Source organism: Heliangelus exortis, chromosome 1 (genome assembly GCF_036169615.1).
Source record: "Heliangelus exortis chromosome 1, bHelExo1.hap1, whole genome shotgun sequence".
Classification (NCBI taxonomy): Eukaryota; Metazoa; Chordata; class Aves; order Apodiformes; family Trochilidae; genus Heliangelus; species Heliangelus exortis.
Window position 1 is genome coordinate 18,869,678 of NC_092422.1, and position 24,090 is coordinate 18,893,767.

The 24,090-nt window shown below is 37.7% G+C and overlaps 1 protein-coding gene across 4 annotated transcripts in view; it reads right to left on the reverse strand.

The window, feature by feature from the left end:
* The window catches only part of SACS (sacsin molecular chaperone), a 59,117-nt gene that overhangs the window by 15,009 nt on the left and 20,018 nt on the right, over nucleotides 1-24,090 (reverse strand). Inside the window, exons 1-9 of one of the 4 annotated variants that reach the window (XM_071735802.1) lie at nucleotides 18,138-18,218; nucleotides 17,736-17,886; nucleotides 14,824-14,911; nucleotides 12,960-13,045; nucleotides 9,409-9,520; nucleotides 7,971-8,117; nucleotides 5,221-6,703; nucleotides 2,724-2,815; nucleotides 100-126 (exon numbers count right to left, since the gene is read on the reverse strand). In XM_071735802.1, the coding sequence (XP_071591903.1) occupies nucleotides 100-126; nucleotides 2,724-2,815; nucleotides 5,221-6,703; nucleotides 7,971-8,117; nucleotides 9,409-9,520; nucleotides 12,960-13,045; nucleotides 14,824-14,911; nucleotides 17,736-17,886; nucleotides 18,138-18,139 (2,188 nt within the window). In that variant the 5' untranslated portion in view covers nucleotides 18,140-18,218. Of the gene's footprint in view, nucleotides 1-99; nucleotides 127-2,723; nucleotides 2,816-5,220; nucleotides 6,704-7,970; nucleotides 8,118-9,408; nucleotides 9,521-12,959; nucleotides 13,046-14,823; nucleotides 14,912-17,735; nucleotides 17,887-18,137; nucleotides 18,242-24,090 lie in introns of those variants that run through there. The other 3 variants (XM_071735794.1, XM_071735822.1, XM_071735812.1) reach the window with 3 other exon arrangements.

Below are 24,090 nucleotides of genomic sequence, written 5' to 3' on the forward strand. Positions count from 1 at the left end.
TTTACGAGAAAGCTGAGGTAATGAGAATAGGTAATGACCAAACTCACACAGATATTAAGCTTCAATCCAAACCAGTACACCTTTGGTTAATAATCATACCTGAAAATCCCCAGAGAAGCTGTTGGGCTAGAATACAATCAAATCCATTTTTAGAAAACAGCTTGCGAGTTACAAATTATGACACTAAATATAGAAACAGTTTTTAATTAGAAAAATACATTACACATTTTAGGAGAGGAAAAATAAGATGTACTTGTCTTTGTAGAACACAATAAAGAATGGTATCTCATTTTCTCAAAGAAATAATACAAGAAATTTTCTCTTTCTGCAGCAGCTTTAGGAATCTCTCCAATATAATTTCTACAGTTATACAAGTAAAATTATTGTCAGGTAAGACTTCAAAACCTGCCAAAACCCCCTCTCATAAGTATTATTTATATAACAAAACTTTTTTGTTATTGCAGCTGCACTTTACAGTTATGCAAAATTTTCGAATGAAGAGTAACTTTAAGAAGAGACAGAAATAGAATCAGGCAAAATTGTGCAAAGGATTATCTAAAAGCCCTTAGGCATTTCTAGAAGATGTAGAATTATAATTGTAATATTAACTTGCAAAAAATGTTCTTTTAATCAATGAGACTCATATTACCAGCCAAGAGCAAGTCCCTAAAAAGTGTCATTCAAAGAAACTGCTGGAAGAAGGAGACAGAAGCAAGACCATAAATGTGACCAAAAATCTTCCCAGGAACTAAAAAGACAAGACAGACTTTGTTGCAACTCAGGCACCAAACCTGGAATGGAAGAAATGTCCTAGAAGAACTCAGCCAGGGGATTGCTTTATGAATATAGAGCAATCCCTATAAAGCAATTCACTTCAGTCACCTCTGCTTTTTCTGATTAAGATGGATTCAAGCACATAGTCTGTCAAGTCTGTATTTAGTTTTGGTTGTTTTGCTCTGGTTTTTAATTTAAGTATAGTTTTGGACTGATTTGTGACATACACTTGGAAGAAATTGTCTAGGACACTATATCTCAAAAGTCAATTGAAGGCATCATCACAAGGAAGGGGCATTCCTGTCTTCATTACCATATTTCATCTATCTAATCTCACTGTGGCTTTCTTGATCTCTATATATTTTGGTTGGTTTTTTTTTTAAAGTCTCAGCAGTTCCTACAAGGGTAAACAGTAGTTCCTTATGTCTCTATTCTAGATTAAGAATAATCACTGTTGGGATGCACAATTTAAAGTATCCACTACTTTCAACAGCTTATATTCTATATGAAAACAAAATAAATTAACAGTGATAAGAAATCAATAATAAAAACTTTAAAGCAAGCAAATTCTACTGCAACATCAGACACAACACCCATCATATAATATACCCATAAGGCTTTTACAATTTTGGTTTTTAGAACAAAGTTTTGCTTTATAGTAGATTCAGACTTGCTGATGGTCATATTCAATAAAAGCCCCAGCACTGATTATCTACCTCCTGTACAACAGATATTACTTTAAATATTTATGCTGTTTACTCTATGAAATAAGTCAATCCTAATTCTTCCAATCTTTTTTATAGATGTTTTGCCATACATTAAAAATATAATCTTAGCCTCAGAATTACCTTTAATTTCTGTTTTTTATAATGAAGCAGTGACCAAATCATGGAGAAAGTAGTAGGTTTCCAACTGAACAAGAAGAATAATAAACAGAGTACGTATAAAGGATTGAAGTGGAATAAAAGTTAGAAGTCTGACTGAAGAAATAGAAACTGCAACTGAATGACTGAAGACTATGACAAAAGGCATCAAAAAAGCAAATTAAGACAGCTGCTTATAATATTTCATGTCTGGTTCTAGTATCTTCAGTCTAAAAAAGTTATTTTTTTTTAAGGATCAATTTCTTAGCAGAGACAAGGATCCTTTTCTGAAAAGAACATTTTCTTGACATGAAGAAGTAAAATGTCTCACCATATACTCACACTACTTAACAATAATCTGAAGAGTGATTTGTTTGCAAATTGTGTTTCCAGGAGATGACTTCTGAGACTCAGACTTCAAATTTACCAAACATTTGCATAATGGAACACAGAGTTGGAAAGATAAATATCAAACTCTGAGTAGAAAAAGAAGTAAAAAAACGTGAACGCAGTAAACAATAGAACCATCTCGTCTATAGATGAAGCAAACTTCTTCAACAGGCCTGCTGATCAAAACTGAAATATTTCACTAGGTCCACACTGACAGCCATTAACTTTGGATTAAAACCTCAGGGAACAGAGCATGCTTGAGGCTAGATGCTTAAGCAAGTTTCATCTGGCTTTTAAAAAATGCACTGATGTAATCACTTGTGATTGTGAGATAAGTGATGCTACACAATACCAAAACCATTTTGAATATGCAAGTACTACAAATGCAAAATAGAATTCAGGCTTTCTTAAGTGGAGGAATACTATTTGCACAAAATTATTGAACACTGAATATCCTTTCATGATAATTTTTCATCATTTTTCCCTTCGCTTTTGCTTTTTTGTTAACTTATAATCTCCATTTGTGCAATTTCAAATTCAAACAACATAATTTATCTTAAATATTTTTAGATGACCAACTTATTTATGTGAACTCCATTTTAAAACATATGTTGTTTTAAACTTGGGCTTAGAACTAGTCTGTTCAACCAATATCAATCTCTTTCACTATATGAAAATTCAGAAGATGTAAATTACCTCGGCTTCTGGCAGCTTCTTTCAAAGCAGCTAGAATCTCAGGCTTCAAGTCATCAGAAAGTAACCTTCCTTCTAGGCCAGGAAAGAGGGACCTAAGCACATCATAAAACAAACAAAAAAAAAACCCAAAATACACTTTAGTAAAGCACGTGATTTATTTATGTTGCTGCACATAGACTACCAACATGGCAATTTATTCACATGAAAAGTAATTGCTTACATATGCTGAATTGGGCTTTCAGTGGACATTTTCTTATAAATGTAAAGATAACACATTTAGAAGCATCAAGTTCTTAGAAACCAATTCTTTAAGCTACTATTCCTTTGCAAAGTCAGTCTAAGCAAGTTTTCTCTTGATAGAAAAACTCAGATTAGAAAAGTCTCATCTGTTTGCACTCTAAAAAAAGAAAGAAAGAAACAAACAAACAAAAAAAACTGTAAAATAGCACCTACTATCCTATGTCTCTTAAAGATCCTACTTGAAAGCATACAAAAAATAGAACATGCAACTCAAGGATTTCACACAGATCTGTGGATTACAAAAGATCTGCAGTCAGAAGTTAAGATTATTGTAGCCAAGCATTTCATACTGCCTTTCCCTGCTCTTCCTTTATGATAGCATTTAAATTCATGAGTATTTTAGGTCCTTGGTCTTCCTGGAAAAAAAAACTCTTCAGTTTAAATCTGACATCATAAACATAGAACAGGATCTTTCTTGTTCTTTCACAATCTTCCACAGCTTTTTAAGCAGGATCCAAATTTGAATAAGCAAAGAGACAAAGTTAGTGTTCTAAAACTTAAGGCATTAGTCATTTATCATATTTATAACATCAGAATTAAAAATAATTACTGTAGGCAAGAGCAGAGGCAAATAGAGCATTACTATTTCAAATTTCTGTATTATCATAGCTAGGAGGTAGATTTATGCCTAGTATAAAATGCTTTCATATCAGCTTTACAAGACTAACCAAATTAAGTTCATTAACAATGGAACACAAACTGAGTAAGGTGTAGTGGTATCATTAAGTTCCAAAAAAAGTATCTTATGACTACTCTAAAACAGGGCTGTAAGAAAAATTTGTTAGTCTCATTATGGGAATGTTTTCTGTATTACTATACTGGCTTAACTACTGGACGAAGAAACAAAATTAAAGAAAAACAAAAGATAAATCATCTCACCACTGATGCTAAAGAATTTTTTTACTTATCATGTTTTAAAAGCCACTAGAAACAAAGGCTCTGAGTAGTGTTAATCTAATAAGTAACATGAAATGTTTAGAAGAAAGATCATGGGTTTAGAATATAATAAAACAGCAACAGATTTGAAAAAAGCAAACTTCCCTTAAGCAGTATGGATGACCAATTGCTTGTATCCAACTGCTTCACATGAAGATGTGTTGTTTATATATATATATATATATTTAAATCACAATTTACATACAGACCTTACTTGGAGCACTTTTTACCTTAATAATATCTATATTAGCACACTCCAACCAAGCCACCTCTACTTCCCTTATAAACAGTCCCTAGGGCAGCAAAAGCAGCAAAGTACACACCAAATGTCATATTCTCTCAAGCAGAGAATCTGTAAATTAGTGGAACTCTGAGGATAAGGAGAAGGAGAGGGGGTTGTGAAAATATGTATGAGTAACACTTCATCAGAAGGAACAGCTCCAGGTATGCATCTTCTGTGTCTGAGTGACTTCAAGCGGTGCCTCTTAAAAGATTATTTGGAGAAGGATTCAGATTTAACAAACTTTCACAGATGCATAATCCTGTAGATACATAAAAAGGGGTAGTCATGCTTTCCCCCAGTGACCCCAAGGGCAATTAATTCCAGCTGGCCTGTTCTTTCCAATCCCCTCCCCAGTGCAAGCATTTTTGGCAGATGAAATGGGAACCAAATTGGAACATTGATGGAAATGAGAAATAAGCAAGTTAAAAAAATTAATTGGAGAGAGAGTGGAAAGAACAAAGGGAGAGCAGACATAGAAGACAAGCCCATTTCTTTCCACAGTACTATCTGCTTATTTCCTGAAACCAATAAGTGTTTGGTACTAAAATCTTCATTAAAAGTAAGAGTGCTGTGTCAAAGGAAAAAAAAAAAAGGCACCTGAAGTAATCTCAAGCTTTAAGTTTAATAAAACCCTTTATCATTACCTAATTTAATGTACTTTCTAGTATGCATGTTTCTAACCTCCTCCAATTTATAATTCCCAGAAAAAAAAGCTAATTTGAAATATACCTGGAGGTATTCCCCTGAGGCCTAGATCACATGATTCTTGAAAAGTTATAATGGCAAGTAGACATCAAACTTTTCAAATGAAACATATGGGCACAAATACATTCAAGAAACCAGGTTCTATCTATGCATCATTTCATTACAGGCTGCTGATAAGTGAACAGTCTAAAGCTCTGTTTTGACATGCAAACTACAAAAAAAAAAAAAAAAAAAAAAAAAAAAAAAAAAAAAGTATTTAAATGTTAAGTATACCTGGGATATTCTTCTGAGGTTATGTAAACTACATCCTGTTCTGACACAGATGAGGAAAAGGGAATAAAACTTCCATTCTGTAATGGCAAAAGCTCCAATCCAATCAGTTCACTGTAGACTCCATCAGAAAGGACAAATTCTAAAAGACGAAGCTTTTCTTCAGCAGGTCCACTGTGGCCAGATTTCCTCAGTACTTGCCGTACTACAGCAGGAGTCACTTTTTTCACAGCTTTAGAAGTAGAAATCGTAAGATGCACTGCACTAGCAATATTTGCTGGTACCTTGGCAATCTGCTTCCCTGAATTCTGGAGGTAGTTGAGAACAGACTGTGTATACTCCAAACTCTCATCCATTTCAGAAAAATGCACCTGTTCCACCTTTATCCACTGATTACTCACTGAGTAAATAACTGTATGCTGGAACAGCTCCTTAAAGAGAGGTACTATGATTGGTTTCCAGGGAACCCTGATTTTGTTCTCATCAGGCCATAACCTATATATTCTTTCAGCTGACAACGGAAAATCTGAATTCTTCTCCGTCTCCATTCGTTTGATAGCCTCCAAAATAAGGGTGGTGTATGCCTTTGGCACTACATTCACCACAAGAAGATCATTCCACAAAGCTGCTGGATCTCTCCATTGATCCAGCTCTCGCCACTTGATACTCCTCCTATTGTCTGTGAGACCAAAGAAGCCACTAACATGAACTGGTAGTCCAGTTTTGCTTTCTTCACCTGGAGGCAAAGGCAGAAAACAAAATGCTCTTCCTGAAAAATCCGCTTCAGCTCCTTTTTCCTCCCCATTAGTTGATAAAGACATGGCTATTCCAATAGTAGGAACAAATTTCAAGTCATCAGCTAAACCATCCAGTTCAGTACACATTCCTCGACCACCTACACAATTACATACTAACCAAGAGGTTTTCTGTGCATCCTTAACATTCTCATCTTCTACAACTATATTGACATGGTATGTCACACATGTTACGCTATTGCTGGGAACTCCCTTACAATACTGATTTATTGCAGTACCTAAAATTTTTATAGAATTGGGTCTTTCATGTTTCAAGGCTTTGTTCTCACTAGCAGTTACTCTAAAAATCAGCCTCTCAGTTCCATCAGCTTCCCTGACATGCAATGAAACATCCTGAACACTCTTCAAGAAGAGCAGCACCGTATCTGCATCTGCTCTGAAGGATTCAAAGAGCTCCAAAACCTTCTGCTTGTCATAAACATTGCTGCTCAGCTGGGAAGGCTGCAGACGAAGTGGGAAACGGAAAAAGGTACCAGGAAAGTTCCCATTCTTAAAGGTTTCCTTTGTGCTACCAAATACGCCAATGAAGGGTGCAAACTGGTCTGTCAGTTCATTGATTTCCTTGCTATCTTCTTTTAGATTCCAGCACTGGCCTGATTCATGAGGTCCAAAAAGTGTTTGATGGGGATCAAGCATTCCAATCTGGTCACCACTGAAAATACTTGGGACATCTGTGTACATAAAGAACAGCTATTAATAATCCTAAACCAACCAAAGACAATTAAAAGTAACTGAGTTCAAAAGGGCAAGAAAAACAAATGTTATAAAACTGAGATGAAGCCAGTATATCCAGGGAAGTGGCTGAGTCACTATCCCTAGAGGTATTTAAAAAATGTGTAGATGTAGTACTTGGGGACACAGTTTGTGGTGAACTTGGCACTGTTCACTTTATGGTTGGTTTCAATGTTCTTAATGGTCTTTTCCAAATCTAGATGACTCTGTAATTCTGCTAACATATAATTCAGTGCTTACTGACAAAAAGAAACAAGCATACACTTATTTTGCAATTAAATATGTAAAAATTAATTCAACTATTTGAATTTCAGCAAACACTGAGCAACAAAAAACACATGTTTTTCAATATCTTTCCAATACATTGGAGAGAAACAATAATTTATTAAAGATGTTGTCTATTATGTTTATACTTCGGAGGTTTTTAGGGTCTGCAATCAGTAAATCTTGTATATTTAAAAGCAGAAATTCCCAAAATTAACAGACCACTGAGCAAGTCTATTAACCAGGCTTTTAATCATCCTCTACTAGGTAAAATACTGCAAAAAAGCATTCTGTGTTTTACAAACTCACTTGACAATTTTAAAATGGTATTTCAGCCACAATTTGCTTCTTATATTCAATTATTATAATTACCATGTAGACTGTAAGCCCTATTTATACTATATGCTTCTTCTGTACAGCAGTAAAACATTTTTCCAGAATAATGTTTTGAGACTGAATATTGCCAGCTTGTGAAATAGTATGTACTATCAAGTATAAATGTGCACATATCTCTATTGTGAAATATCCTTTCTAGCATAAAATAAAATCACTACTTATTGTACAAAAAATCTGCATAAATGTTTTGGTCTGGTCTAAAATTCTACACTTTTACTTGAATTTCTACCCTATATTATGGTCCTCTGTAATATAAACAGCAATGCATAACTGAAATAACAGTACACTGTAATGTTATTTCAGTATAAGTGACTACGTACATAATGATGTTAGTAGACGAATGAAGTCTCCTCCAAAACTTTCAGAATCCAAAGAATACCTTATAGAGTTCTAAAAAAACATGCATGATTCTTAAGGAAACTTACCCAGGGATCTAATTGTAAAAATGCACTCACTACAGAGAAAATATTAACTATTTGATTAGTATCTAACATAATTAAGCATTTTTAAACTTCTACATTTTCATTTTAAAATATCTAAGTGTACCTGTTATATGATAAACTGAATTAAAGCCAATTCCAAATCTTCCAACTTTCAGAGGATCATCTTTTTTCCTGCTTCTTGCTATTTCCTGTATACCATGCCAGTCCTCAGGGGTGAAAACTGCATCATTGTATGCATAAAATGCTGGCCCTATAATAAATAGGCAAGTGTTAAACAGATGACAAAAGCATTTAATTTTAACAAATTAAAAATTTCTAGAAAATGAACTTACAGAACTGAGAAAGTAATTCTTTAAAGTATGCATGCACAAATTTAATGGGGAAGCTATGACTCAAGCTGACATCAACTTATGCTTGGTGATGAAAGGGAGGCATAGAGAAGCAGCAAAACCAGAAGCAAGAACATGGATTTATCTCTGTATATGGTACTTAAGAGATTTACATTCTGATGTGGTATCTAGTTCTGGTGCCCACATTTTATAAGAATGATTTTTAAAAACTGAACAGAAAGAAGAAAACAACAGAAGTTATGAGAGAAGCAGTGTCCTGTGGTGCAAGGCTTAAATTAAATCTTTTCAGCTTATCAAAAAGACCATTGAAAGATGTATTAATCACAGTCTGTTAATACCTCCACTGGAAGGGAACACATGGCAAGATGTAACAGTAAACTGTGTCTAGAAATACAGACAAATTCAAGCCAGAAGACATAATGAGGCTGATTAACAATGAAGAAAAGCTAGAAGAAAGAAGTGGTGGATCATTCACCACTGAAATCCCCTTCTGGGATGATTATGCAAACTAATACATACCTGACCTCTATCACAAAAAAAAAGATACTACACATCATGTAAAAACCTTAAAGTTACAAGAAACTACATTTGCACTAAATATGCAACACAGAGTAAAGTATGGTATAAGGGTGAAAGAATAAAAGATTCAGGAAAAAAACTGAACTTCCTGGAGAATACTAATATGTGAGGGGCTAGGGTCATCAGGGTCATCATTACATTAAGAGCCAGAGACAGCTACCAAAAAGTAAAGGTTAATCTGTAAAAAATATGAAAATTATTGTCTAGTACCCCGAACATTCTTTTATCCTAGGTCTTACTTATTAAATATTGTTTACCTGCTCTTCTAAAAATCCTTTCTTATATCCTGTGATACCGAGAAAACTCTGGGAAATAAACCACAGGATACAGAATCACCCTGGGAGAAGTAACTTAGCTTTCATGTTCTGCTTTGTTCTTTCTCAAACATTAACTGGAAGCAGCTGGAAAACTGATATTGACAACCTGAAAGAAGTCAGTGTCAGGCCTTCAATACTGAACTCTGGCTTTGGAAAAGAACTACCACCACTAGAACAGACAAAGTTTGCTCCTAGTAAAGTGGAAATAGTAATCCCTAAATGGTCATCTCCAAACACATAACCACACACATACTGAAGAATAACATCCAAAATTAATAAAACCCATTATATTTACCCTGGTACTGTGCCATGTCCTTTGACCATAAAGTTTCTGTTCCATACTGAGTTTCATCATACAAAAACCTAACCTCTGTGGCACCAGCATCTTCTGCATTTTGTATCAGTTCCTGAGACAGCAAAAAAAACAGACAAAAACAATGGATAATGCAGTAACATTGTACATATTCTGATATCAGCTTTTCAAGGTAAACTGTAGCAAATAATGAACAATTGTCTCAATTACAATTTTTTTTCATACTTTTCATAATTTGATCCAGTTTACCTGAATGAAAATAGACATCCTTATAAAAGAAATATTGAGACAAGAACTGTGATCTGAATTTTGAGGTCAAAAACCACACACAAGCAGTATTTACAGAGTTTATAAAATAAGCTACTAAACTATTACTGCAATGACTATCGTATTCTAAATCGGAGCTTTACACGTGTCAAAACAATCCAAGATGGAAGAAGAAAAAAAAAAATAAAAAAAATAAAATTAAAGTTTACTGTTAAGTTCATGCAACAGCTCGAAGACAACAGTGAGGCAAAAAAGTAACACTCTCTTCCTTTCATCACTTGAATTCTGTTTAAGGTAACATTTTATAGTATGATCCAATCATTCGGTTCATGGAAAGAAACAGTGTTTGCTTCTAATACCCCTTCAGCAAAGGGCTGCAAAACAGTAACTGCAAATGATGAACCAACAGAGCTTACCTGTTGAATGAAGCCCATAGACCAGAGAGAGGATTTTGTTCACTTTTGTTATTTGTTAAATAGTACTAGTACTGGTGAGAGCTATGGAAAACTCTAGCAATTAAAATGTGAATAAACAAGTTCTGTAAATTCTACCATTACTAAATATGCCAATCCAGTCTTGTTTACATGAATAGTTTTATATACTGCAGCCACATAAGCAGGATTATAAGTAACTGCAGGATCAGAGCTTCACACAATGCTCTATTTACAATGAATCACCAAATGTATAAGGGCTTCAAAGATACATATGTGCCGGGGGAGGTTTAGGTTGGACATTAGAAAGAATTTCTTCACTGAGAGGGTGATCAGACCTTGGAATGGGCTGCCCTGGGAAGTAGTGGATTCTCCATCCCTGGAGATATTTAAAACGAGACTGGATGTGGCACACTTATAAAAATACAACAATTAGCATGAGATATCTCAGATTAGGTTGTATTCTGATATAATGTTGACAGTAAAATAAATTCATTGTTATCTACTAACTAGGTTTCAAAACTGTAACTGCTTGATTTGTCACTTTGTGACAATATATTCAGTCTTTACGGCATAGAGAGCACACAAGAACCAAAATATATTGTTTATATTGTCCCTTCTACATAATTTTGAAGCAAGATAAGATAGCAAGAAATATACCCACAGATCAGCATAAATACTATTATTTTTTTAAAAATCTCCACAAGGTATTTAATTGTAAAGCCATGCCATTCTTTTAAAATAAATATTACAGCAATCATTCGAGCAGATACAGAAAGGCAGCCAAAGCTTCCAGAGATATTAAATAATAAGTACAAAAAACACCATGTAGTCATAGACTTGAAGGCATGCTGTGGCACATAGAGCTTCTGCTCCATTCAGCTGTAACAGCATTGTATTTGAAGAATGCAAACAGTGAAATCAATTTTAACAGATCAGCAAAATTCCTGGTAGTAATCCCTCCCCACCAGTCTGTGAAGTCTAAATATTGAACCATGGAATAAGAACATAACCATTGTTACATTTACCTGTCTTATTTCTAAGGGCATTATCTTACTTTTTCGTGTTGGGATGAGAAATTTGGTTTAAATTTTTAAGAAGATCTGAACCCCTCACGATCCAAATGAATCATACAGATTCAACTAGTATTGGGAAACAGTAAAAATGTAAGCACCCATTATAAAAACAGACACTGCTCAGAACACAGCCAGGATGCAGTTTGCCAAAACAACTGAAGATACACTTATCTTAAGCATTCACACTAAATTTAATCAAGTTCTCTTTCCACAGTTGCAAAGAAAACCTTCCAAGATACAGCAGTAACTGTTATCACCTATCACCATTTGTATTTGTTTCATACAAACAGGTACCTGTACCAAATCCTATTAGTTAGAAACTAGTACTCATGCATACCAAGGAAATTAATCTCCTAACATCCATGTGATGAACCCAAAACCAGTCAGTTCCAGATACTAGCAGAGAAGCTACAAACCATTTTCTACAAGTACCTGTCTTCACCCTTGTGTACTTGACAAATTTAGAATGACCTGTAATTTTTTTAGTCATAGAAAGGTTTTGTGTTGGAAGAGATTTTAAGTATCACCTACTCCAACCCCCCCGCCATGGGCAGGGACATCTTTCACTAGAGCAGGTTGTTCAAGTGTCTGTCCAACCTGGCCTTGAACACTTGCAATGATGGGGCATCCACAACATCTCCAGGCAACCTGTGCCAGTGTCTCACCACCTTCATCCTAAAACATTGCTTCCTTACATCACATCTAAACCTACTTACTTTCAATTAAAAAAACATTCCCCCTTGTTCTGCCACTACAGACCTTGGTATGAAGTCTCTCTCTCTTTCTTATAAGCCCACTTTGTATGTTGAAAGGCTACAACAAGGTCTCATTGAAGCCTTCTCTTCTCTAGGCTGAACAACCCCAACTCACTCAGCTCTTCCTCATAGAAGAGATGCTTCAGCCATGTCTAAAGTAAGGTGATGTTAATTCTACCAGTTCACCATCCTATTTACTGGAAAGCTGTTTAGTGCTTATATCAGTGTTGCCATTCCCCTTGTTAGGCATTTACATGTAACATTCAAATTCAGAGCATCACAGGATAATGTGTCCTACTGTTGCACTCTTTAAAGTCTCATGGACTGATGGTAAAACACCATAAAGAACACCAACCTCAATTCAGGAAATCCTGTGAATTTCTAGACTAAAAACACTCCTCAGCCTATACAAGACTGATGGATTCATTACCCTTACCACTCTAGTACAAGTCTCCCAAAAGCTACTCAAAAATTCCCATCTTAAAAGTGTTTGTAATCTAATGATTAAATTTTGTGACACTGTCATAGGTCACTAGGGAAAATATATTTAGTTACCAAGAAATTCCACCACAAAATCTTGTATTAAAGTCTCCAGGTTATTGTTACTTTACACTAAGATAATCCCTTCCAAAAATATTTATAAGCTATTATGTATTTCTACCACAGTTTATAGCAGAGATGAACAACTAAATATAAGAAAAGTAAGTATTTTAGACATCTCACTGATACAAAGAACATCATGACATCTGCATTTGATTTCTATTTTTTTATAAATTACAATGGCATCTGTGACAAGCAAACGCAGAGGTATCAAATACAAAAAGAAAATCCAAAAACAAACACACAAATGACTTCCCCTTGTCCACGGAAATGGAAACATCTACATCCTGTACTAGAACAAATATTTAAAGAACAACAACTGCAATTTTTTCTGGAAAGTGTTAAACTAATGATATTATGTCGTGCATATTAAATAACTGCTAAAAATGTTATTTGTTGTGTACCTTAAGAATCTGTCCTCCTTCTGGGTATCTTCTTAAAATATCCTTAAGAAAATCAACAAGTGGTGGAGTTGTTTGTCCAAAACGTCCTAAAAGCAAACAAATAAACAAACAAATGTTGTGTACTATGCTACCATGTACATATTTCAGACCAAAAAAACAACTCACTAAACAATTACTGGGAATTAACTCAAGGCCTGACACCGTAAAACCTTCTATTTCCAAAATGAACTGTAAAAATACCACTTTACATACATTTTCATTAAAAAAATTAAAATAGCAGTCTTGATAATAATGTCAACATGCTGTTGACGTATCTAGATAAAATAAATTAGAGGGCTAAGTGTTTGCATCACTTATACACCAACTACTGGATTTTCAAATGTAGCAATTTCTAAAGTTGCTTAAGTAGCAAAACAGTATTTTAGGGCAGCAGTGGCTGTAATATATTTTTATACCCCTCCCAACAGCTGTACACAGTCATGGTATATTTTGGTGTATACTTCCTCTCCTGGCATAGCATGGTGCTGGGCCTGGTCCTACCTTTCCCTTAGCACAGGAGAGAAAAAAGTCTCAGAAAGTACTACCAAGTGTTATGAAGTCCTGACCTAAGAGAGAGTCTACTGCAGAATTAAAAGGTCCATGTGCTTCCATGGAAACTCCAGTCTGAGACACAAGTGCAGCTCTCCAAACCCAAACCTCTGAAACATGTGCTTCAAACAAACATTAATGATGCAATCCCCACAAGGAGAACAGACTCTACTGATGCCACATGCATCCCTTTAAAGTTATTAATAACTATTCTCTCTCTCCCTCCCTTTCTCTATAGATGTGTTTATTAAGTACACAGTTTCAAACTCTTACTTTTTTTTTTTATGTCCAAAAACATATTTTGGAATAAAATGTTAGACAAAAAACCAAACCCATGGGATCTTCAGGAAAGTGGATAGATAAAAGATATATTTGCCTGAGGAAGTATCTTGTGAAAACTTCAAACATCATCTTGTCTTTACAAAGTTTTTGTATCCTTATTTAATGTAAATTAATAGTATCAATGAAAAAAAAAAATTCAAGAAATTGCAACTTGCAGCTTAAAATGTACAAAGTATATTATAACTTTTGTTTTTACTTTTACAGTATATGAAATATATGAAGGTCAAGATCCAATACTCAAACTTCCATAGCAGGGTAAACTGCTCAAAAGCATGAAAGTCTGGGCATTTCTTAGGAGAAATTCTCTAAAATCAAGAAACCAGTCTTGTCTAAGTCTAACTTGGGCAAGCAAGCAGAAGTTTTTAAACAAAACATTTTACAAACAAACCAGCTGTACTCTATGTCACAAAAATTACTTTACCTAGGGATCATGACTGACTGCATGCTATCAAAGGCTGAACTGATTTTTCTTTAGTATGTTGTTAAAAGAATGTTAATGCTAGCAAATAATAACATAAACATTATAGATTTTAGTTGCTGATTAATTTCTGAAGATATTCAGGTATCAAGATAACATATACTTGTATATGCCTACAATTTTTGTTATAAAAAATGTAACTAAACATACTGAGCCCAAAGAAAAGCAAACAAAAAATCATAACAAATCACAAGCTTTTTACCAATGCCATAGTTTTCCAAACAGTGGTTACTGAAAAGATACCCTTTTAGTATCTGAATTGCTTACAAGTATCCAACTTATGAGACAAGGCAGCTAATAATGCTGCTGCAAGGCAAGTTTTTAAATCATTAAAATATTTGCGGATATTCTAATTTCTACACATGAAATTACAAATAAAAATTAAACACCAAGACACTTAAAAGATCAATTTTCCTGGACCAGAATCAAAAGAAAAAGAGAAGGGATTTTTCATACCTCCTCCTTTCAACCCTTTTGACTGAAGTTTGAGAAAAACTTGATTTTGAGACTTCTGAAGATCCGCAATCTTGGTATCATCAGATAACTGAAATAAAAAAATAAGACAGATATTCATCAGAACATTCTGTGGCATCAATATTTTACTGTAGTTTCATTTCCTGCTCACTTATTCTATGAAGCCTGGTTTTATCTAAATGCATACAAATACTCTCAAATATTCAGTATTCAGTTTGAGCAGCACTTTCAAACCCTGAGGACCAGGATCCCCTCCTTTGCTTAATGATACTATGCAGATGAACTATCAGTTTGTCAGTAAGAGGACAAAAAAAACCCAAAACCAACCAAAAAAAAAAAAAACAAAACAAAAACAGTCACAAACAAGTCAAGTGGGAAAAATGCCTACGATTGCACACGAAGAGCAATCCCATTTTCACAACTCAAAATTTCTATGTTTTGGGAACTTGCAGAAGTACAAAACTAAAGCAGGTTTTTTTGTAAGTTGCATGCCCACAAAGAAAATAAACATAGAAGGAAGTTGTATGGTCTTTGTGCTCCAAATACTGCAGATGGATATGCAGTTCCATAGGAGTTTTAAACCAAGCAGAATCATCTCAAAGCGGCTAGAAATATAAAATGCACAGAGACAACAGTATACCACAGAAACACCCCTGAAAAATCAGGTGGCAAAAAATGGGGCAAACTAAGCAACAAAATTCCTCAGCAGCCATTGGATAAACTATTCAGTAATTTTAGCAAATATAGTTTTTACAATTCTAGTTTTATATTATATGTCCAGTCATATACGATATAATGTTAAAATAGTTGTATATGACATTATCCTACCATTGTAGGTATCCTACCATGTATACTACCATTACAAATGTAGAATTAGAAGTTGTGCTGTGCTAATTAGAAATTGAGGCAAATCAAATTAATTTCCATACTGAAATAATTTTAGGACATTACTTTCAGTTTATAGCAAAGTTCAGGACGATTACTTCAATTCAATGGGTAAAAGCAAATCTCTAGAATGAAGGTAGTGGTTACACAGCCATAGATGCTTAAAATCTAATTACATTTAATAAGCAAAGGACCTAGTTTGCTGTATGTATACAATTACTAACCATTAATAATAAAAAGTTGTATTAACACCATTGTGTTTATTGTAAATTCCAACAGAAATGTTATATTTGAAATGACCTTGTTTCAAAATGTAAAGTAGCTTAAACTGGGTATATGACCTGCTCAGGACTCCCCAAATAAAAAAGAAGACACAGAATGACGTAACCCATCATCCATGTTTTTAGGATGAAGGTGGTGAAACACTGATACAGGCTGCCCAGGGAAGTTGTGGATTCCCCATCGTTGGAAGCATTCAGTGCCAGGTGGAAAAACATCTGAACATCCTGCTCTAGTGAAAGATGTCCCTGCCCATGCTGGGGGGCTGCTAGGTGATCTTTCAATGTCCTTTCCAACCAAAACCATTTTATGATGCCAGGAAAGAACTAGATGTTAATAGCTGTATTGCTTCAGAAGCTGTGTCAAGAACCTACATGGGAAACACAAGTAATCTTTCAGTACTTAGATTTGAAACAAAGTGCCCTTGCAGTTTATCTTTTATTTTCTTTTGTGATTTTGTGTCTCCTTGATTTTGTTCTCTCCAGGCCTTTCTGTTCTGGGAGGAAGGAGCTTTGCATCACATTTTCTAAAACAAAGCAAAGATCTGAGCAGCACCCTGTCTGCCCCAGAAAACTTTTTTTTTTAGTAGGGAACATTCAGTAAGCAGATTGTAATACATATTTAGACTTTTTTTTTTAACAGTAAATAAAATACATATATGGTTATTTGTACTATAGGCACTTTGAAATCTTTTATAAACTTTTGAAGTTCTTTTTACAGTGATCAAGTTATTTCTTATAATACTGATGTAGCAGAATATTGGTTCATAAATCTTTTTTCTTTTTTCTTTTTAATTCTGCTATGTCAAACTTACAGATGTTAAGTAAAATTCAGTATCTCTTTCTCTAATAGTTCCTTACAGTGTTAAGCTATTACTTAAACCTCCTAGTTTCTGTTCATCTTTTGGTATAAAAATTGTACCTGAGAAAATTTGGTTATTCTGTCGTTTGTCCTGTCACAACAGGCCTTGGAGTCTCTCTCAATCTTTTTTACAAGATGTTGAATGGCTGCAATAAGGTCTCCCTGAAACCTTTCCTTCTTCTTGATGTCTCCTGGATATTTTTAATGCTAATACCTAACATCCTCCCTCTCTACTTGTCTCTACTCATCCCAAACCATAAATACCTCCTGGCTGCCACTGCCCAAAAGTGTGACCAAGCATTACTGAAACAGTGACTCCAGGTTGATGCCTTCAGCTGAACAAGGTCATACATTCATTCGACTCTCTCCTGAGCCCAGACCTCAATTTTTAACTTGTGTTTCCTGTCACGTTAATGTCAACTCTCTCGCTAAAGCTGGCAAGTAGATAGGAAATGAATTAAAAATAGAAAGGAAGCCAGAACACGCCCACCAGTACTCTCAGGTGAATCTTCTGCTCCCTCTGCCTTGTCCCCCTAGCCCCTCACCCCCCATCCCCACCAAAAAAAAAAAAAAAAAAAAAAAAAAAAAAAAAAAAAAAAGAGGATAAAGCGTATGGGTTATGTCAGAAAAAAAGACACCAAAAACTCCAGTGATGAAGGCTACCACCAAGAGCAGCGCCGGGGGTAGCTGTTTGTCCAAACAACCTCCTTGTGTATGGGACCTAAGCCCACGCACACCCTGCGCTGCCCACGCACCAGAGGACCTGGCAAGATGCGAAGGGCACGCGGGTGGAGACCGCCAGCACGGCGCTGTGCCAGCCCACCCGAGAGGCAGAGGTGGCCACGCCGCCCCACGCCGCGCCCGCTCACCTCTCTCCCGCGGTGCCAGAGCCGCTGCTGGGATGGGGGGAAGGCGGCTTCCGCGTCAACCCGCGCCTTCACCTCCCCCACCGCCGCGGAAGGCGGCAGCTCGAAGGTTCTGCAGCCCAGGCAGTCATGGAGGACAGTCACCCGGGCCAGCCTGCGACAACACGACAGACATCAGCTGAGGAGAGACACGCAGACACCTGCCCCGGTGCCCACACCACCTCCCCCTCGGGCATCCCGAAGGCCCGAGACGGGCGCCGGAACTGGCGCGGGTACAGGGATAGACGGGCGGGCGCTTGCCCCCCTCTCCAGGGGGTAAGGAGCCACCGGGACTGCGAGCGGAGCCGCTCCCGCAGTGCCAGACGCCCGCGGCCTCCCCTCCCGTCCCGTCCCGGTGCCACTCACATGCCGGCCGCGGCACACAAAGCACCGTTAGCTCCGGCCGCCGCCGCTCCCCACACGGGGAAGGGGTGGGGCTGCGCACGGCGGCGGGCAAAAGGGCTGCGCCGCAGAGGAAGAGGAAGGAGAGGAGAGGAGGGGAGGGGAAGGGAGAGGGGGGAGCGGCAGACGGAGACTCTATAAAAGCAGCAGCAGCCGCAGCCGCAGGGAGCGGCTCTCCCAGCCCGGCCCCTCAGCGGGTCTCCCGCCGTGGGTGGCGGCCCGGCCGTCGCCTCTGCCTCCGCGCAGGGAGGCCCCGCGGACGGGATGTCCCCGCTCCGCCAAGCCCGGGAGGTTCCCCGCGGCCCTGTGCCCGGGTGAGGGGCTCGTTGCTCCCTCTGCCTGTCAGGGCCGGCGGGTGAGCGAGCCCGGTCGCCATGGGCAGGGGGAAGGACGTGGTCTCGCTGGAGCAGCGGTACATGTATGGCATGAGGATGCTGGAGCTGTGGCTGTGGCAGACATCCACGGACTTTACGGCATGAGAGTTCCTCCCTCGGCAGGGAAGCACGCTGGCGCTCTCTTAATTCCCAGCATTCAGGTACCACCACATGGTACAAAGGAACTGATAAACCTCATGCTTCTCAAGGATTCAGAACACAAACTCATTTTTCTGCTACTTGTCAGGCAAGTGATTGATCATGAATGTTTGTTAGTGTTGATCTTCTACTTTATCTCACAGCGTACATGATAAATCCTCATGCCATTAAAGACTTTTGGAAAGTGCTCTTTCTCCTGAAAATAGGAAAAACTTGTTTCCATCTCCGAAGATTTCACAGGTAAGGGTATGGTGGTTGTGATTGTGTCAACTCAGTCTCTACAAAACCTTAGTGATTTCTGGTAGGCCAGCTGCAAAAGGGAGCTCTGTAAAATTGTGAGATGGATGGAAGAAACAACCTAATGCCCATCAATATGGAAAATATGGAAGTACTTAATGCATTGTTAACCTTCAAAGGTAAAGCCTGCTCCCTCTCCCTGATAAATTCTGAAGAGCAGAGGAGCAGCCAAAGATGAGAACTGAGCAACAATTAAGAGGTTATGTAGATAAGTTGTGCGTATTGAGGTCTGGATGAGCATATGGGGTTCCCTCGAGGGTGTTCAAAATGCAAGCCAACAAGGCCATCTAGGAAAGCTGCAATCAAGCACAGTGATCAACAGAGTCTTGTGGCAAGAAAAAAAGGGCCTATAATCATGAACGGCTAAATAGAGGCTGAAAGGAATTAAAGGTCCATAAATCTTGGTGAGATATGGAGATCACCAAGAGATATGGGGAACATCCACTTGGAAATACTTGAGGGACAAAAAGGTAATCAGAAAAACTGAACTTGAATTCACAAGGGTTAAGCCAGCATAATTGCCTTCTATGCTGACATGACTAAAGTATGTAGATAAATGAAAAGTGCTGGTTTAAATACACTTTCCCTCTGAGAATGGCTTTTCATGCTTTTTCCTACAGCATTACACCCAGAAGGTGAGGAAGCACGGGCTGGAAGTTGGGTGGATGGGAAGTTTTTGAGATCCAGAAGTTTCATTAAATAGTTGAACCCTGGCAAAAGCACGTGTGTTGGATAAGCCTGATACTGTTCAAAATCTTCACCAGTGACCTAGATGATGACAATGAACTCAAAGCAAGTTTGCAGAAGGCCTTTGTATCCAAGTGATAAGAGCTTTCTTTTGATCCCTGAACTCTATCAGACAGGCTTTAAGACGATTAGTACAGAAATGAAGTAACTGTTGTGCTGCAAGGTGGCTGGTAAAATAAAAAAGTAAATAAATTGTCCTTGAAGGTGATTTGTCAAAACTAACAGTAGAAAGGTATGGTCTGCTAAAGATTTATGATTGTTGCATAATATAATGACAAGATGAATCGGGAAATATCTGATTGGGTGACCCGTGCAATGTCATTCTGAGAGATCACCAGTTTTAGTAAAATCTGTGACAAATCAGGCTTGGTAAAGGTGTTCTGAAAGCTCAGAATAGATCCCATTTGGAGATCTAGCTGCTGAAGAGGAGGACCCTGGCTTTGCTGCATGCCTGAGGTAAAGAAGCCTCATGTGAATGCTGGTTTAGGCTGGTGTTAGCACCCATAGATCAGTGACAATTGCCCCTTGTCATCAGCATGGGTACTCCCTCTCAGTCACCAGCTGGGTGGCACATGGTACCATGGCTTCTCTGGTAGCCATTTTCAGCTGCTGGTGGCCAGTAAGGTAGCAGTACTGCAGCAGGGACTTAATTAGCATATGAGCAATCATAACTTCTGTGTGTTCATATCAACGTGGATATTGTCATCATTACTAGGTTAGATATAGGTTTCATAAAACCATAACATTTGGAATAAGATGACCAATAGTTAGTTAAATTGGGTTTTTATGTGATAAAGAACAGTGCAGTTCAATGATCCCTGTGATTCTTATCAGTCAATTGAACTAGCAGGCTTTCTGGGCACATCAGTCTTCAAGCTCCAGCCTTTTGGCTTATCTGCATTCCCCATGAGCTTAGGAGACCATGAGAAACTTGTGGAAGGGGTCAACAGATTCCCCCCCAAGGTTCATAGTGTTTTAATATCTGCACCTGGGACCATGGGCTGTGCCTCAGCTTAGGCTGGAAAGTCACAGGCTAAATAACAACCCTACTCAAAGGTGTTGGGGGATTCCAGGCTGAACAGCAGACTCTAGAGCAGCTCTAGAGAGCTGTCATCATGTCCTCTCTAGAAGGATGACCCACAGATCAGGGGAAGTGAGTATATGCTGAGTGCTGACTGGGTTAGATTTTGTATATTGTATCCAGAATGTGATGCTTTGGGTTTCATAATTTCCACATCCCAACAGAGGACCACTAACAACTTCAGGGCCCCTGAGCAGGTGACCTGCAAGGAGAAGATGGAGGAGCTGGGCTTGTTTGGTCTGATGAAGAGGAAGCTAAGGTGCAATATAGTAACATCCTGCAACTGCCTGACCTGTAGTTACAAAGGTTATGGAACTGAACTCTTTTTGGTATACAAGACTGTAACAAGGGGCGATGGCAACAAACTGCCTCTTGGGAGGTTTCACACTGGACAAGGTAAAGCTGTCATTAGGAGAGTAGCCTGCTTCTGTCAAGGGTTGTCTTCATATCGGGGTATTTTTAAGATTTATCCAGACTGATCTGACCACGGCTTAGCCCTGGTTGACCTGATCCAGTATTGGTGATGCTCCTCCTGTGAGCAGGAAGATGGACTAAGGACCTCAAGCCAACAACTCCATTTCATTCCAACAAGTCCTCAGTTCCATTTCTCAGCTATAAACTAAAACATTGATGGCTTTACTCAGTAACAGGGAATTAAAACTGCTACTTGGTAGCAACAGAGAGTAGAGTTCCTGTGAAAGGGGGAAAAAGGCAAAATGATCCTGTTAGCAGAAAATGTATCAAGCTAAAATAAGCCAAATAAAACAGAAGGAAGCTCAACATATATTTAAATCCAAAATTATTATGACTGATCTGAGATTTTTTTTTTTAATACTACACATAGGAATTCCTATAATAACATTTTAATAACCACTTTTCTAAGTAGAACAGTGTTTAAATTTAAATATATGTATGGAAGATTCTCCTGTGGCTATAAACAAGGGTTCTGTTTGGTTCAGAGTGATGTCATATAACCCCTGCAAAAAAGGACATGCAATAAAAAACTGTGTAAAGAGTCTCTGCAATATTAAAATATTTTTAAACAATGAAATGAAAGCCCTTTTCATAGTGACATTTCCATGATAACAGAAAATTCTGTGCTGCAGAATGACCTCATATTTCCAGTAATTTAAAATAAGTGTAGTAGTAGAAAGGCCACTTCCTTCCTTATCACCACACTTAGAAAAATGTAATGGAAACTGAAAAAAAGAGTGTGTGGCATGGTAAGAAACAAACATTATTAGGTCACTAATGCACAAGGAAAGTGACTGCAGAACACTACAGTTCCAGTGCAGCAAATAACATTCTGCAGTGCTGGCAGGCAAGGAGCTGTGACTCAACAACCACGTCTACATTGAAACAGTGCACACCAAGCATGAAATAAAAACTTTCTGTGACACAGTAGGTACTTCCCTTCAATCTTAAATCAACTCCTGAAGTGTTTCTAACAGATGCCTTAAACATTACACTATATATACATTTGACATTAGCCAGATACTACAGATTGCATTGGTCTGGAGTCATTGGCTGTTTACAAATCTTAATCTTTGCTTACTAATGACTTTTCAAGAAGTTTGAGAATAAGCCTACCATTTGCTGATGACACATGTGCTACTCACTGGAAATCCACCCAATGCTGGGGAGTTTCTGTTTTATTTGAATAGTTCCATTGAGAGAAATCAAGCAAAGTCTTTTTTAAAAGAAATCACTGAAATAGCTATAGTACTTTGTAGTTCAAATGACTAGAAAAAAAATTATCTGACCTGTGAAGGATTTGATTCAAACAAAATACCCAGTCTTGCCCTAAAATCTGTTACACAATTTAAGTAATGTGCTGAAGCTATTTTATTATAGATGGATGCAATGGGTTTAAATCAAATTTTTCTGCTCTGCACTCCTCATGTGAAACCATGATAAGTGGCTTCGAGGCAAAATATCTGAATGACTGTGGCATAGAACTGGAGGAAAGTATTATCTTATTCCTTTTGCAATGATGTGTTTCTAAATGTCAAACATATATATAAAAACAAAACAAAACCAGGATACTTTTGACAGAGAAATAAAAAATAAGGATAGAGAGACCAGGAATAGCCATTTATTTCTATCTGATGATTTTGATCCCTCAGTTATTTGGCTTTAACATGGAAGCAGCTCTTTGGTGGCACTAAGTAGATGTTAGTGGGAAGTATTTAAGAGACCTATAAAACTTTTTTCAACTTATTGTTTGCAAATAAAAAGCAGAGCAAGAAGGCACAAATAAATGATAAAATTTCAAAATATTCTCAAATGCTGAAATAAAATTTCCTTTTTGATCTACCTCTAGGAAGGGACTACTTGAATTCCTTGAAGAGACAACCTAAACTTATTCTGAACTGTAAGAGAGTAACCATCATTCCATAAACTTGAATTGCTAAGAATCATGGCATTTTCTATTCCAGATGGTACAAGTAACAAAACACCAGTATAAAATGCTTGGCATTTCAAATTATTCAAAAGATTAAGCCAAAATAGTGATAATTTTTTTATTAACTTAAGTCTTTATTAATTAAGTCTTTTTTAATGATCTGGATGAGGGATTGAGTGCACCCTCAGTAAATTTGCAGATAACACCAAGCTAGGTGTCTATGTCAATCTGCTAGAGGGTAGGGAAGCCTTACAGCAGGATCTAGACAGGTCGGATCAGTGGGACAAGGTTAATTGTATGAGGTTCAATAAGGCCAAATGCCAGGTCTTGCACAGGATCATAACAACCCCGTGGTAAGCTACAGACCTGGGGATGTGTGGTTAGAAAGCTGCAAGCTGGAGAGGGAGCTGAGGGTATTGGTTGATTTTTGACTTCATATGGGTCAGCTGTGTGTGCAGGTGGCCATGAGGGCCAGTGGCATTGGAAACACTGCTGCCAGCAGGAATAAGGAGGTGATCAACCCTCTGTACTCAGCTCTGGTGAGGCCACACCTTGAATATTGTGTTCAATATGTTCTGGACACCTCACTGTAAGAAGGACATAGAAGTGCTGGAGCATGTCCAGGAAAGGGCAATGAGGCTCATAAAGGGCCTGGAGCATAAGTCCATAGGAGCAGCTGAGGGAGCTGGGGGTGTTTAGGCTGGAGAAGAGGAGGCTGAGAGGAAACCTCACCACTCTCTTCAACCACCTCAAGGGAAGTTGGACTGAGGAGGGAGAGAGCCTCTTCTTTTTGGTGATGTGTGACAGGACCAGAGGAAATGGATGCAAGCTACACCAGGGGAGGTTAAGGCTGGA